General features: G+C 43.2%; 1 protein-coding gene across 5 annotated transcripts in view; it reads right to left on the reverse strand.

Moving 5' to 3' along the window:
- The window catches only part of NOX4 (NADPH oxidase 4), a 168,046-nt gene that overhangs the window by 83,384 nt on the left and 67,746 nt on the right, over positions 1–16,916 (reverse strand). For all 5 annotated transcript variants that reach the window (XM_033950586.1, XM_033950584.1, XM_033950585.1 and 2 more), the window contains one exon: positions 7,181–7,241. In XM_033950586.1, coding sequence (XP_033806477.1) covers positions 7,181–7,241 — 61 coding nt within the window. The remainder of the gene's footprint in view (positions 1–7,180; positions 7,242–16,916) is intronic.

The following is a 16,916-nucleotide window of genomic DNA, read 5'->3' on the forward strand; positions in this document are numbered from 1 at the left end:
TTATGCCCAACATTCTGTTCGCTTTCTTTGAGGCCGCTGCACATTGCGCCGCTGGCTTCATCGTTTTATCCACCAAAACCCCCAAGTCTTTTTCAAGGCTGCCTTCCCCCAGTACCCTCCCTCCCATCGTATAGCTGTACATTGGGTTCCTCTTCCCCACATGCAAGACCTTACATTTTTCTACATTGAAGCTCATCTGCCATTTTATTGCCCACTCACTCAATCTGTTTAGGTCTCCTTGTAATTCTTGGCAATCCTCCACGGTTCCGACTTCACGTGATTTTTTTTTCTGCTTTTTTAAATTTGTTAATGACATGTAGTGGCATGAGACACATCATTGGCATTTCCCAAATCCATGCTCAGATCACTTATAACACAACATAATTCTATATTTATGTACCATGCATATGCCTTTCGGTTCATGGTGATGCACAAAAGAATACAAGGAGAAATTGTTAACATTAAAATTGGTTAAACCATGAGGAAGTACGACACACAAAAACTCCCTATCAATCTATGCTAAGGTGCCAGGAGAGTAATAAAGAACAAAAAAAAAGAGCAGACAATATTAAGTTCGAGTTATTATTATATAAATATTATATATTATATATTACATATTACATATTATACATTACATCCTCTATAATAAAACTCTAAGGGCTCCTTTTACGAAGCCGCATTAGCGGCTTTATGCGCGTAATAGCGTGCGCTAATGTGTTGGTCGCGCTAGCCGCTACTGCCTCCTTAGCGCGTGATAAAAAGTCGCCGTGCGATAAAGCCGCTAAAGTGGCTTCGTAAAAGGAGCCCTAAGCGTGCACTTAGGAGGCCATGATCCCTGCTGCCGTGCTGTGTGCTTCCATGGCCGCATTTCATTTGCAATGCGTGGGGCGGCTTGCGGCGCGTGCAGTGTATTGAGCAGTGGTTTCTCTCAGCAACAGCAGGAGTTTGTCGTGCGGGTGCTGCGAGGTGTCCCATGCTGGTAAGAAGTGGAGGGGGAGAGGGAAAGGGGGCTGCTTTGGGGGGAGGGGTGTGCTGGGGGGCAGACAGCAATCATGCTTTGCTCTGGGAGGGGGGGAACAGAAGAGGGCCACTGAGAGACAGGCAGGCATGGCGCAACAGAGAAATATAGGGACGGGGGAGGTAAAACAAAGGGAGAAGGGCTGCTGCTGGACAGGGGGGGAGGTAAAACGAAGGGAAAAGGGCTGCTACTGGACAGGGGGAGCAGAAAAGGGTGGTGGTGGACAGCCGAGGAAAGAGAGAGAGAAAAAGAAAGAAAGAAACAAAGAAAGAAAGATAGCGGTCAAGGAGAGAGAGAGAAAGACAGACACAGACATCTATTCTAGCACCCGTTAATGTAACAGGCTTAAAGACTAGTTATACTATAATTATATATTAAATATTATGGTTAAAAAATAAAAAAACACCTTAAAGTATCAGTGTAACAGGATGTATTTGACTCTAGACCGCACATTGCGGGGGGGGGGGGGGGGGGACCCAGAAGTTGCTTTGAAACCTTTCAGTTAGTCAAAACTGACAAAACTATAAATACATTCAACCTCTATAGAGCGATATTTTCAGGCACGAAGCAAAGCAATATGACCTTCAAGTCAGCCTGGAAAGCTACAGAAACAGAATTGTTGACTTGTGTTCCTTTCCATTCTCTTTTCCTTTGTAGTCACTGAAGTGGGAACAGGTTTGTGAACAAAACACAAGAGATGACGTTTAAAACCAGAACACTGCATGTACTTGTACCAAGACTCATGTTTCAAACAAATCTGGCTGAAATGTCTCTAAAGAGAGTTGTCCAGTGTAATGTTTGAGGCATGCTAATCATTCCCTAGGTAATAGTTTAGAAACTACTGCAATAAATGCTCTGTTTTCGTTTAACATAAGAAAAATATAGCACAATCAAACCATAAAACCTGTCTTATTATTGCTACCTTAGGGATTCTAGAAGCATGCTTTCTTTCTGAAAACTTTGTAGATTTATTTTCTGGTATTTGTGGAAGAGAAATATCTTTTTTTTTCAGTAATTCATTCTTTTTGGGGGTGACACTAACATACCCTTACGACCAGCACTATCTTTTTGGGGGTGTCACTAACATACCCTTACGACCAGCACTATCCCTACAGACACTGATGGTTTTTTGTGGATTTTTCTGTTTCCGGATTAAGATACAGAGGTACACTTCTCCCTCCGTATTCGCGGTTTCAGCATTCGCGGTTTTGATTATTCACAGTTTTTAGTTTGCTGGCTCCTCCCCCTCAATGACATCAGCTTGCATAGAGAAATCGCTGATTCCAAGCGTTTACAGAGAAAATCGCCGATTCCTGGCACTTTCTTCACCGTGTTTTGCCTCTCCTTCAGGAACAGACCAGGTCTCCCACCGTGTTATTTGCGGTTTCACTATATTCACGATGGGTTTTTTTAATAAAAAACAGCGAACAACATATGAAAAAGTTATTTGCGGTTTTTCTGTATTTGCGGTTCTGTTAATCCCCTATCACAGCGAATACGGAGGGAGAAGTGTACACCTGTTCACAGTCATTGCAAGGCCACTCTTGCGATCCTTTTGCTATACCAAAACAACTGGACACAACTCCTTGGAAACGCTTAACATACCCTGGTGGAAAGTTGCAGATAGTCTAATTAAATTGCAAGTGATCATTTGACCTCCTTGCTCTCTGACCTACAGGAACCAATTAGGCAACTGCCAATAAACTTTGCAAAGATATTGGTTATGAATTCCTCCTAAGATCCTAAGGATGTAAATATCTGTCTTTTCTATACATGTACACTATAACAGGATTCTTCTTTGTAAAAACAATTAGAATGTTACGGAGTCCTTTTTGAAAAGCTGCAGTAAAAATTGGCCTTAATGTGTGGGTCTTTCTTGTGTGCTAAGGCCAATCCCCTCTTTTACAAAGGTGCGCTAAGCTTTTTAGCACGCGCTAAACGCTAACGCGTGCATGTTATCCTACGGATGCATGCTTAATCTGCGCTAAAACGTTTAGCGCGCCTTTGTAAAAGAGGGCCCAATTTTATTGCAGCGGTAAACCCCCCAAATTTCTATTTATTTCATTAATGGATGTGTGTTAACGTTGCTATTTTTAGGTGGTAATGGTGGCGCATTATACTGTAAATGTTCTAACTGGTTAACCCTTTCAGGACCAAGGGACATATTTGTCCCATAACTTTAAAATCCTATAAATTTTGATTGGGATAGTCTACAGTTCTAAATTTGATATGTACGGATTCCATATGATACTGCCTTTATGTAAACAAACTGGTTCCGACATTCATTCATTAGTGTCGTTGCCAGATTGACGAGAAGATTCACTTGCCACACTGTCCATAAGCCAGAAGTGTGATTTTTTAAATAAAAATAATGATATTTTACAAAAAAAAATCAATTTTTTGGCATCTGCAAGCCCTTTTTACCATAACAATGTCGTCAAAACCACAAAAATTGGCCTACGATCCTTATGGTCCTGAAAGGGTTAATGCAGGAATGCTCACTCTCCACTTGATTTGCTCTATCAAAACAGACAAAAAATTATGTAGGGGGAATTCATCAACCGGCACTAATTGTGTTAGCATGCTAAAAAGACGTCTATTGTATTCCTATGGGTATCTTTAGTGTTTAGCATGTGCTAATCTTTAGTGCAGTAATGTGATTAGCGCACGCTAATGCAATAGCATCCGTTTATGATTTCGCTCCTTAGCATGCAGGTAGCAAGCGCACATCCCAAAATTAAACACAGAGGGCTCGATTCTGCAAACGTGTATACCAATGGTAGGCAGCGGTAAGCATCCTACTGCCATCTCTCAGCCAATCGGGACACACTTTTTTTTTTTTTAGGGAAAGATGTCTACATTGAAGTACAATTCTGTAAAATGCATGAGCCCACACTGGGTTTCATAATTTTTCCCTGCATCATTCCCATCCTGTCCTCGGGCTTCTGAGATTCAAGGGATGTGATCGCAAGCACCGAGGACTGAGAGTCTCCAAAGATCCAAGAGGATCAGGAGTCTGGGAGAGGACTAGAAGCTAAAAGATAAGAAAGCCCATCCAGACCCCCCCCCCCCGATGGACCTTTAAAAGCAAGGCCGGCCAGATGGATGCCTACTCCCTCTAGCCAGCAGGCCCACCTCTTCAGAATGACAGGCTTTCCCTTTCCTGGTGCATCCTGGGATGCACCGGAGAGGGGCTTAAGGCCCTCATGCCACAGGAGGGGCTTTAGGCACCTAAGCCAACCGGAGTCTTAGATCTCCTTCCCAGTGCATTCTGGCCAAATCCCTAAGGTCACTCCCATGGAAGTGTGGGTTGTGCCAGCAGGAGAGAGTGGGTATCGCTCCTGCCGGGGATGTTGGGGGGGAGTATGCTGGCAGGAGGGATTGGCATCCCTCCTGCCGCAGACAGTGTGTGTGTGTGTGGGGGGGAGGGTCGAAGGTTCCCTGCCGCTGCCACTCAGCTGATCATGGCAGGGAGATTCCCTTGCCGTGATCAGTTCATTGGCAACGCAATTCTTTATACGGTGTCTGTGACATCGACACCACTTAGAGAATCAGGGTGATTAGGCGGGATTAGGCTTCTGTCCGTTAGGACAGATGCAATTCTATATAGGACGGCCATGTGCGATTCTCAAAAGCTGCTTAGGCGGCTGCTGAGACCGGGGGTCCTGTACAGAATCAGACCCTAACTGACTAACGCTAAGTTACGGGAGCATTTAGCACCTCCTAAATAGAAAATGGTAAGCGCGCCTGAATTAATTTTTTGTACATTTTGCTTTCTAATGGAATGCGCTAGAAATGGGCTTAGCGCACAGTCCAGCATTAGCATGCGCTCAGAAAATTTCTTAGCTTTTCTTAGTAAAAGGGCCCTTGGCTATGCCAAAAGTTTTCCTGATCCTAGCACTGCATCAAATTACTACGGCCGCATCAAAATCCTTTTATCTCATTCCTCCACATTCAAGTACTCTTGTCACCACTAATATTTTTGGCATAAACACAGCAGGCTACTATTAAAAACCACTAACTACTGCAGATACTTGTTAATGAGTTTTAAATGGTGATTACTACACCTGCTTTATCAGTTCCAAATATGCATTATCAGAATAAATCTAAATGTAATAATTCAACCCTGACAGCTGTAGATCCAGCTCAGTTGAAGATCAACTAAAGCTGAAAATGCTCCCATTCCTCCCCTATGGATGTACAAAACTACAATAACATGCTCTAAACCAGGGGTGCCCAACGCGTCGATCGCGATCGACCAGTAGCTCAGGAAGGCAACGCGAGTCGATCGCGGAGCCCATCCCGGGCTCTGTGATAGACTCGTGTTGCCGTCCTGATCTATGGGCCGATCAGCCTTCCTCTCCAGTGTTCTCCCTAGGGCCTTTTAGCTGAGCGGTCCGCCCAGCTGTCATCTGCCGCTGCTGAACATTAAAAAAAACCCCAAAAAACCGGCTTGGAGATTTAAGCCCGTAGCGAACTTATGCTCCGGGCTCTAACGTGTGCGTGCCGGCTTCTCTTCTCTTCCCTCCGAAACCGGAAGTTATGTCCGGGGGAGGGGAGAAGGGAAGCCGGCACGCACATGTTGAGAGCCCTGAAGCAAGCGTTCGCTACGGGCTAATGCGGGAGACAGGTTAGTGAAGCATTTGTTCTTCTTCCTGCCGGGTCCTGCCTACTTTCTGTTTCCGCGAAGGCAGGACCCGGCAGCATTTCCCCCAATAGGTTGATCACGATCTTGGGCTGATCAGCCTTCCTCTTCCCGACGGCAGAATTGACGTCGGGGAGAGGAATGCTGGTTGGCCGAAGCAGGGAGAGCTTGGGGCCTGTTATTGGTGGCGTTTGGGTCCTGGTCCCGATGGTAATGGCAGTGGCAGTGGCTTGGGGGAGGGTAGGGAGAAAGAAAGAAAAAGGGCAGGCAGGGAGACAGAAGGAAAGAAGAGAAACAGAAAAAAATGAAAGGGTGGCAGAGAGAAAGAAAGGGCAGGGAAGAGGAAGGAAAAGTTGGGGGAAGGAATGAGGTCTGGAGGAGAGGAAGCATACAGGCTAAAATAAGGGAAGAAAGATTGTATGCACAGTTAGAAGAAGAAAGTGCAACCAGAGACTCATGAAATCACCAGACAAGGTAGGGAAAATGATTTTATTTTAAATTTAGTGATCAAAATGTGTCTGAATTTATATCTGCTGTCTATATTTTACACTAAGGTCCCCTTTTACTAAACCGCAATAGAGGTTTTTAGCGCAGGGAGCCTATGAGCTTCGAGAGCAGCGCTGGGCATTCAGCGCAGCTCCCTGCGCTAAAAACTGCTATCGTGGTTTAGTAAAAAGGGAGGGGGGTATATTTGTCTATTTTTGTATGGTTGTTACTGAGGTGATAGTGCATAGAGTCATCTGCTTTGACCTCTTTGAAAAACCCTGGAATAGGAATGATGATTAACATTTTCTATGCGTACAGTGTGCTTTTTGTTTTTTTTAATTTTATTGTTGGTAGATCATTTTGACTTGGTCATTTAAAAAGTAGCTCGCAAGCCCAAAAAGTGTGGGCACCCCTGCTCTAAACGATTTATAAAATCAGTTTTGAGGTGTCACCCAAGCTCAAATACAAGACCTGTATATTAAAGAGTTGCATATTCAAAGTAAAACATAAGAACATAAGAATTGCCGTTGCTGGGTCAGACAAGTGGCCCATCGTGCCAGCAGTCCGCTCACGCGGCAGCCCTTAGGTCAAAGACCAGTACCCTAACTGAGATCAACCCTACCTGCGTACTTTATGGTTCAACAGGAACTTGTCTAACTTTGTCTTGAATCCCTGAAGGGTGTTTCCCTTATAACAGCCTCCGGAAAAGCATTCCAATTTTCTACCACTCTCTGGGTGAAGAAGAACTTCCTTACGATTGTACGGACTCTATCCTCTTTTAACTTTATAGAGTTCCCTCTCATTCTCCTTACCTTGGAGAGGGTGAATAACCTGTCTTTATCTACCAAGTCTATTCCCTTCATTATCTTGAACGTTTCAATCATGTTCCCTCTTAGTCTCCTCTTTTCAAGGGAGAAGAGGCCCACTTTCTCTAATCTCTCACTCTACGGCAACACTGCTTTATCTAAAGCAATTACAAAAAGTTGAGATTAGCCACTTGATTTTCTAAGATAAAATTATTTTCTACATACCTGTCCAATCTCCTACAACTTTTAGATGAATCCCAAAAGTTTTTTTGGTTTCTGTAGGACACTAAAAAAAAAGAGAAACAAGGAAATCAGTTTTTAGAGCACCACAATTACCTTCCCCCCATCTTTTACAAAACTGTAGCACGGGTTTTAGTGCTGGGCGCAGCAGTAACAGCTCCAACGCTCATAGAATTCCTATGCGTGTCGGAGCTGTCACTGCCGCAGCTGGTGCTAAAAATTGCCCTACAGTTTTGTAAAAGAGGGGGTTAATGAATATTTATTCATAGAGGGAGGGCCTGATTCTATAAACAGCGCCCAACTTGGTAGGTTCCTAGGAAAACAGCGCCTACCACGTGTCATTCAAAGTTAGGTGCTGCCTAAATCTAGTTTGACACCGGTAGGCGTGTACAAAGTAGGCGCCAGCATATTAGGACAGGGTTTTCTTGGCCTAAAATTCCAGTGTCTAACTCAATCCATGCCAAATCTTTTCCCCTAATCACGCCTACTTTTCGTGTAGATGCCGGTAGGTGCCTCAGAGTAGATGTCTACACTTCCCCCTCCGTATTCGTGGTTTTGTTGTCCATGTTTTCGGTTATTCATGCACAGGCTCTGCCCAAATTTACGTCACAGGAAATCGTTGCTCCCAGCAATGCACAGAGAGAATCAATCCTCTCAGCGTTGTACAGAGAAAATCGCGGCATTTTCTTCACAGGAACAGGTAAGGTTATTCATGGTTTTGTGTCCTTTTTCTGGCTTTTTACAGAAAAACCACGAATAACAGACAAAAAGTTTTATTTGCGGTTTTTCTGTATTCATGGCCACAGAGGGGGAAGTGTATATCCAAGTTGTAGGTGTCTACTGTCCAATTTTTAAATCAGTTTTTAATGGCACTTCCAATTATCAGCACCATTAGCCAATTAAAAAAAAAATTGTTAGGTGCCTTACCAGTAAGCTCCGTTTATAGAATCAGGGCCAAAATGCCTACAAATTACTTTTACCACAAGAGAGAAAGAGATAGGCAGGGTCAACTGAAGTTCGTGAAAAGGATTCCTGCAAAATCCCTCAAAAGATGAAAAGTTGACATTTACTTATAGACAAAACTAAAAAAGGACAATAAATGCAATTTTATTCCTGAGATATTCATAATATTTGGTATCTTTCAGCTACAAATTCCATCTTATAAATACATGTGAACTAGGAAGTGCTTATGGATAGTGTTTCTTAAGGGGCAAATCTCATTTTGCAAGAATCAGAAGTATTTTTTAATGCATTTTAACACCTCCCAGCCGTATCTGCATAGTTTTTCAATGACGACATTCCCTATGTGTGGGTGAGCATTGCCGTGAAGAATGAGTGGCCCAGCGAAGAGCAACCGAGGTCGGGTTTTGTGCATTTTTTGCAAAAAATCATAATACACTGCTGTGACACTTCTTCCACATGGAACTTTGTCTGTAATGATGATGCCTTCATGATCATAAGCAAAAATCATCATTTGTTTGACTTTTTGATTGAGCTAGTCAAAATTTGTTTGGCCGTGGGGAAGATGGAGCTCGCCACTTGTCTTTAAAAAATACACAAATATGGCTGGGAGGTGTTACCTCATGCTCCCTACAGTCCAGGCATGAGTCCACCAGACTTTGACCTTTTTCCAAAGTTGAAACAACCTATATGTGGATATCATTTTGCATCTCTGGAAGACTTTTTTCCACCGGTACCCAAGCCATTCGGCAACTGAACAAAAACAGTGTCTTGGATGGAATAATGAAGCTTCCCGGATGTTGGGACACAGTCATTGCAAAGCAAGGAGACTATATTGAAGGATTGTAAAGAAATACTTGAAAAAAATAAAACATGTAAATTAAAAAAAAATAGTGTGCATTATTTATGAAATGACCTTCATATATTAGAAAATGTTTAACAAATTTCAAAAGTAATCTGATTTTCAGGAAAAAAAGAAGAAGTGCTTCTATTATGCTACCCACCCAAGTTCAGACTATCTACAAAACCTTCTGCCAAAAATCTCATCTGTCCACTTTGGTTCTGCCTAGTGCACTGTGCCAAGGGGAAATACAGATTTTATTGCTGTGGTGTCATCTAAAAGTAGGGAGCTTCTAGATTCTCTGCAAGGAAAACAGTTCCAACAATCGAAAATGGAACACATGCTGGAGGAAGGTCCAGTTGGATCTGGTGCTTATAAATGTGAAAAGTGATCACCGACTGGTATGGTTCAATATTAAGACATGGGGAGGAGGTTCATTCAAAAGTAAGGGTCCTGGGAAGGTGTGTGAAAGCCTGTGTATTATATGCTTCTGTCTCTTGGAGAACATCTGGAGAAGTTGAATGGTGAACCTGGCTGCATCCATATGCTTGTAACCAGTGTAGTGTATGGCCAAAAGAACATGTCCAAAAGAAAATGCCCCTTTGGAATCCCATGAGGTCCTACAGAAGGTGTGATACAGCTCCATTGCAATCTTGATGGGGATGCATATCTGGTATGCTACTTGCAACTACTTTCAGCTTGAAATTAATACTTAATGGTTTAGAATAACTAGATATTTATTTTAAAATTTATATACCGTTTTATTCCAAAAACGATTTACAAATGATTACATACATAAAATATCATACAATTCAAAACCAGGTTAAAACAAGACAAACAGATTCAGTCATTACATAGGATACAATATATAGGGAAGCAGAAGATTAGGAATGAGACTCCAGGAGGGAGTGCCTATATATGTTGGTGGTCTCACTGATAAGTACTTATAACCAGCAAAGAACTCTGCTTTATCTAATGTGGTACAGGCTGGTGTTTCGAAGGACTCATGAACCTCCATTAGCGCTGGGGAAAGGCCTACTCCTCACCACCTACACCCCCAATTTTGCCCACTGGAGTTACTGGGAAAGATAGAAGACCTATGACTTCATAAGGGAGGGAGTTAAATTTATTCTGTTCAGGTGATCCTTTGATGATACCCAATTTGGATAAGACCTTCACTCAAAGCAATTTCTGAATCAGGTGAGGTGGCAATACTGAATCCAAAATGGAGGTGAATCACAAAATGTCTTCCAAAATAAATTTGGTGAGTAGCCTCAAGGCCTGAAGAACTGTTGATTCGCTCAGTAACTGAATTATGTAGATTTCATGAACAAATGGTAGGGAAAAAACTGTCCACGGTGAATAATCAAATGTTCCAGATGGATAGCATGGCACAGATACTGGAAGCACAGATTGCAACCCTTCAGGCTGCTTGTGTTTCTGGTATAAAAGATGGCTTATTCTTACATCATAAAATGGAAGCCCCTGAAAAATCAATCTAGAGCTAGAAACTTCTGTTTCTAGCATTTACGCTTAGTCATCTTTTATCTCCTAAGGTGTTCCTCAGATGGTATTTTAACGAGGTGTCAGCCTTGCCCGAAAGACGCAATTTTTATTTCCAATTATTATTAACTTTCTGCCACTAGGCTTGATGACAATCACAAAGGAGGACAAACTTGATGTTAAGATGACAGTTGTGAATTATTACTTTAAAACTTTTCTGTGGACAAAAATTGCTGATTTTTCCTGTGGCACAATAAAATGCTGTTTCAAAAGAAGACCATATGGTCTTTATGGGGGTAATTCAATAAAGTAGGTACTAACTCCTACATATCAGTTACACATGTATATGTTTACATTCATGTGTACGTGCCAGATATGGACCGAAGCTCTATTCAATAACTATGAGCATATTTCTGACAGCAGTGGGCGGAGTTATGGGTAGTGTTTGGGCAGGAACAAAGTTGCCTGCATAACTTATGTGCATAATTTATAGTATTCTATATCTCTGGATCATAGGTACATACATTCCAGCTCTATGGTTGGCATAAGAGCTAGCACCTAAGTGCGTGCACACTTAAATACCCATTTACATACCTACGTTATAGAATATGTAACAGACACCTTCAAAGTGCCTCCTGTATTTACTGTATAGTAACACAGTTATAGAATTATCCTCTATCTGCTGTTATTTTCTTCATTTCTATGTTAATATGAAATACAGATTCACCTGCAATATCTAGTGGACCTCTCAAGTATCTCTTTAAAAAGCCTCATTACTGGAAAATTCAGCTTAAAACCTTGCTGAATGCTCCAGATTCTCCAGTCTGTCATGGATTACACTCCTCTCTTGCACCAGGCTGGACCAAACTGAGTCATGTCTGTCTCCAGCTCCTTCAGCTGCTCAGCGTGGGAAGGATTTCCTATGTCTGAATTTTAAAATGAATACCAACATAAAACCAATGCAGCAAGGTAATAAACCGTTCCAGGGAGGCCAACGTATTCGAAATGCTTCCAGAGTTACCACCAGTGGTTTCTTCAGAGGTGCTGGGGCAATTCTAGAGAGGGGTGCGCAGATAAAGTGCCTGATGGAGTAGGAGGAATGGTCATTTTGTAACGGCATCTGTGACTCCTTATTTAATATACAATTCTAGCATAAACCCACATACTTCAAGACTACAGTATAATCTCGTTATAACGGACTGCAAGGGACCTAGAAAAACAGTTCGTTATATTCAGAGTTGCATTTTTTTAAAACTTTATTTAGGTCAACTTGAAACAACGTATAATCAATGAACAACAGTCACTGCACAACTATATCAGCAACATGAAGAACAAAACTCAGCAAAATATTGGTATGGCACGAAATGATTGCAAAACCAGAACCCTAAAAGATGATCTAAAGCATTATGTCGTACTGTACTGGAAAGAAAAATACTCTGTCATTTTCTTCTGGGCTGCATTTTGATACTGTATCACCGTCACGCCTCGCGTCTTGTAGGCAAAACCTGCATGTCCGTTATAGCCGAAGAAAACTACCGCTAAAAGCGGCTCTGGGGATCAAATTGGTTGTCCATTATGTCCGAAAGTCCGTTATATGCGAGTCCGCTATATGCGATGATTTTCTGTATGTTTATAATGGCGCACGGCCAGGACCAGCGGACCTCATCCGCTATAGGCGAGGTTTCATTATAAGCAAGTCCGTTATAACAAGATTATACTGTACTAGTGTTTAAGCCCGTTACATTAACGGGTGCTAGTAAAGCCTCCTTCCCTCACGTCTCCTATTTTCAGCCCCAGCTCCAAACCCAATTCCCCCCCCCAGCCCCCTTCTCCCATCTTTTTCCTTTCAGCCCCAGCCCCCCACGAAGCAGGCATCGTCCCCGTAGCACATGCCATCCGCGGAAGAGGAACAGAGCGCGGGGAAGAGGGAGGGTGAGCCTGTTAGAGCCGGTTCCTGAGCATCTGCCGTGAGGTGAGCCAACCCACCACCAACTTCCACTTTCGACGTCATGTTCTGGACGCAGTAGCTGGGGAGCCAGGCCCCCTATGCCTACGCTCCGTTACTATTCAGATGCGATCATCTCTCTATCTCGCAGTGGGCTTGCCGGCTCTGGCCAAAGTTCATTTTTTAGTTCAAAGCCGACGCTGCGTCTCCTCTCTCGATCTTCTCCGACTCTGGTGAGGTTCGATAGAGGAGCCGCGGCGGGGGCTTTGAACAACAAAAAAAAATGAACTTTGTGTGGCCGGAGCCGGCAAGCCCGCTGCGAGACAGAGAGATGCGTGGTAAGCGCGCGTACGCACTCTGCCGGCCACGGAACTACAGATTAGGCAACACGGCATTAAGAGTGCGCATGCGCGCTTAGCGTTTTGTTATTCTAGATGAAGAAATCTGGTCAATAAGAACTCAACACCAATAGAGTTGGTACTTATGAGTCTGAAGGTTGCAGAGTTCAGCCTTTCTCTCCATAACAATATCCTATTAACGATCTGCAACGAAGAGATCGTGCTCAACTCATTACTGAAGATTCTCAAATCTGAGCAACGCTGTGCCTTACGTTTTTTGAGCAAACATCAACATACAAACTTCCAGCCCACGGTCAAACCCGCTCATGCATAGCTGAAAACAAAGTTAAGTGCACAAAACTGCCTGGCTGAACACAGCACTGTAGACTCCCCAACACTAAAACACTGCAGATGTTTGCGCCTTTATGAGGAAAGGAAAAAAAAAAAATGCCGCTTACAACTCCCCCACGTGATTCGCGCTGACCGAGTACGATTTCTCCGACGGCCCGTAGAAGAGCGTCTTTAAACCTGGAAGTGAGCTGACGAATGTTTCGGCGGCTTATGAGCGCTGTAGTGCTGGTGGGAGGTTTGGGCTCGTGAGAGAGATGAGGGTTCGCGGGTCACCGGGGGTGACTTGCTGCATGCTATTGTAGGCAGTTGCTGTAGTGCTATTCCTTCGCGGCTTTTCCCCGCACCACGGAGAGATGCGTGGTAAGCGCGCAAGCGCACTCTGCCGGCCACGGAACTACAGATCAGGCAAAACGGCATTAAGAGTGCGCATGCGCACTTAGCGTTTTATCATTATGGATGTGTGAACCTAGGGGTGGCAAGAGGTACATGCAATTTTCAGCATTCTAATAAGTTGCGTTTGTAAATGGGAGACACGCCCATTTCTCGCCCATGCTCCACCCCCCAAGCTAAACCATTTCCTTACACGTACAGAATAGTCAAAAGTGGCTCGTTTTGCTGCATTTCTGTGTGCAAGACATGCCTAGAGAATGACACGGGGACAAATGCGCCCCCTGCCCTCGCGGGATCTCAATATCCCAGGGTTACCAGATTTTCCAGAACTAAAATCCAGACCCATGCCCCCCCCCAGTTCCACCCATCCCTATCCAGTTCCACCCGAGTCATGCTCCGTTCTGCCCCATTCTGTTCACTTGTCGAGAGGGCATCTGCGCACGCAATTGGTGTGGCACGATGACATCACACGCATGCGCGCGACGGCACCGCGTTGCTTCGTCGCAGGCGCAGATGCCGCCCCGTCGCTCTTAGCTGGAAGCTTTTTTAAAGCCGGATAAAGTGCCGGGTTTTGAAAATCCGTCCGGATGTCTGGACAACCGGACATCTGCTAACCCTACCCTATCCCATCCCCTGCTTTGTTGAGGGATGAACTTTATTTTAAGAATGGAACCAAGACTTTCCATTTTGGAGGGGTGTTCGCGGTTCATAGACAAAGACAAAGGCGCGCGCCGACAACTGAGCGCAAGACGGAAGCGCGCGCCGAAGAAAAAAAAGAGTGTTTTTAGGGGCTCCGCCGGGGGGTTTTGTTGGGGAACCCCCCCACTTTACTTAATACAGATCGCAGCGGCGGCGTTGTGGGGAGTTTGGGGGGTTGTAACCCCCCACATTTTACTGAAAACTTCACTGTTTTCCTGGTTTTTAGGGAAAAAGTGAAGTTTTTAGTAAAATGTGGGGGGTTACAACCCCCCAAACCCCCACAACGTGGCACGATCTGTATAAAGTAAAGTGGGGGGTTCCCCCCCACCCTCCATCGGAGCCCTTTAAAACAGTCATTTTCTAGCCCCTAGAGAAATGCTTAAGCGTTACATGATTGAAATATTGGAGCTTTCTGAAGAAACATTACCACCATTTACAAAAGTTTATTATCTTCCAAATAAGAAATTGCAACAGCAACAACAACAACAGAATATGGGACAGGACTCTATGAATTTATCTAATATTCTGGAAACATCTGATAAAGAATTGGCGGAACCAGCAACTTTACTTATAACAGTAGCACTCGCGCCAGATAAAAACTGGTTGTTGAGACTTTTCTTAAGAATAAACAAAAATAATTTTTAGGTTGTAAAATACAGATGTTCCCAGATTTGGTCAAGGAGACCCAGCGAAGGAGACGCAAATTTTTGCTAAGGAAACCTGGTGTTATGGCTCTAGGGGCTACATTTTATTTGCGACACCCATGTAAATGTGTAATTAATTATCGTTCACATAAATTTGTCTTCTTTGAGCCATCTCAACTGACAACCTTTCTATCAACTTCATGTTTGGAGAAAGACGGAACATGAGTGCTTAGTTTAAGAAAAGGTGTATTTTCAGTCTACTAGTAATATTTACTCAATTTAATTTTTCTTATTATTACTTGCCCATCATCCACTTTGGATCCTATTTGTGGACTTGAGTAGAGATTTAGTAAACCATTGGAACAAACTTCCGGTGCAGGTGATCAAGGCCACCAGCGTGCTCGACTTTAAGAATAAATGGGACATACACGTGGGATCCCTACGAAGGTCGAGCTAAGGAACTAAGTCATCAGCACTCAGACTTAATGGGGTGGGTCAGTAGAGTGGGCAGACTTGATGGGCTGTAGCCCTTTTCTGCCGTCATCTTTCTATGTTTCTATGTTTCTAACACCCTACTGCAGTTCGGTAAATGCTGCGAGAAATAATTCTGTACTAAAATGGTGTGCTGACGTAATCTACCACCACTTGGTAAAGATGCCCATATGTATAGAGCAGTGGTCTCAAAGTCAAACCCTTTGCAGGGCCACCTTTTGGATTTGTAGGTACTTGGAGGGCCTCAGAAATAAATATAAGCACATAAGCACATAAGCATCGCCTCTGCTGAGTCAGACCATAGGTCCATCACGCCCAGCAGTCCGCTCCCGCGGTGTCCCCCCAGGTCAATGACCTGTAGTGATCTATTTCTCTACTACTCTATTACTTTACAGCCTTCTGTACTGTATAGTAACCCTCTAATTGTACCCCTTTTCCTTCATGAACTCGTCCAATCCCCTTTTGAACCCCAAAGTCGTACTCTACTCTTCCACCTCCTCTGGAAGCGTATTCCAGGCGTTCACCACCCTCTGCGTGAAGAAGAACTTCCTAGCATTTGTTCTGAACCTATCTCCCTTCAATTTTTTTGAGTGCCCTCTAGTTTTTGCTGCCCCTGCTAGTCTGAAGAATCTGTCCCTCTCTACCTTCACTATACCTTTCATGATCTTATGAGTTTCTATCATATCCCCTCTAAGTCTCCGCTTTTCCAGGGAGAAGAGCCCCAGCTTCTCCAGCCTCTCAGCATATGAGAGGTTTTCCATGCCCTTTATCATTTTTGTCGCTCTCCTCTGGACCCTCTCGAGACTCGCCATATCCTTCTTAAGGTACGGCGACCAGTACTGAACTGTCTTTTTAAAGAAATGACAATTTTGCATGAGGTAAAACTCTTTATAGTTTCTAAATCTTTCCTTTTTTGACCATAGCTCTCGCCATAGATAAAACATGGTTATTGAGACTTTTCTTTAAAAATAGACAGAAAGAGTTCCTTGGTTGCAAGATACAAATGTTTCCTGATCTCTCTAGAGAAACTCAAAAGCGACCAGAGAATTTTTGATGTTGAAATCTGGAGTCACTTCACTGGGAGCAACGTTTTACTTGAGACATCCTTGCAAGTGTATTATTTGCTACCGTTCACTTAAATATGTTTTCTTTGAACCACAACAGCTAACAGCTTTTCTGGCTATGTCACGACTGGATAAAGAGAAATCAACAGCTCCATAATTATATATCTTCCCATTTCTCAGTGTTGTCTGTATTTTATCTTCTAATAATAATTTCTTTTGCTCGCTTTAATATAATCTTGGATCCACATTTTGAGGACTTGAGTTGAGTTGGTTGAAATAATTTCCTGTATTTAGTTTTTTCTTTTATTTGGATTGAATATGATTTATATTGGATATAGGTCATATCTTCACTAACTTACTTTCTGTACAAGTGATTACTTGGTATGTCATTTGAAAAATTAATAAAATAATTAAGAATAAATCTTTCCTTTTGGCTAAGTCTTAATAATAATATTGTCATTTATAGCTAAAGAGACATATGATCAAGAAACGGT

Source organism: Geotrypetes seraphini, chromosome 6 (genome assembly GCF_902459505.1).
Source record: "Geotrypetes seraphini chromosome 6, aGeoSer1.1, whole genome shotgun sequence".
Classification (NCBI taxonomy): Eukaryota; Metazoa; Chordata; class Amphibia; order Gymnophiona; family Dermophiidae; genus Geotrypetes; species Geotrypetes seraphini.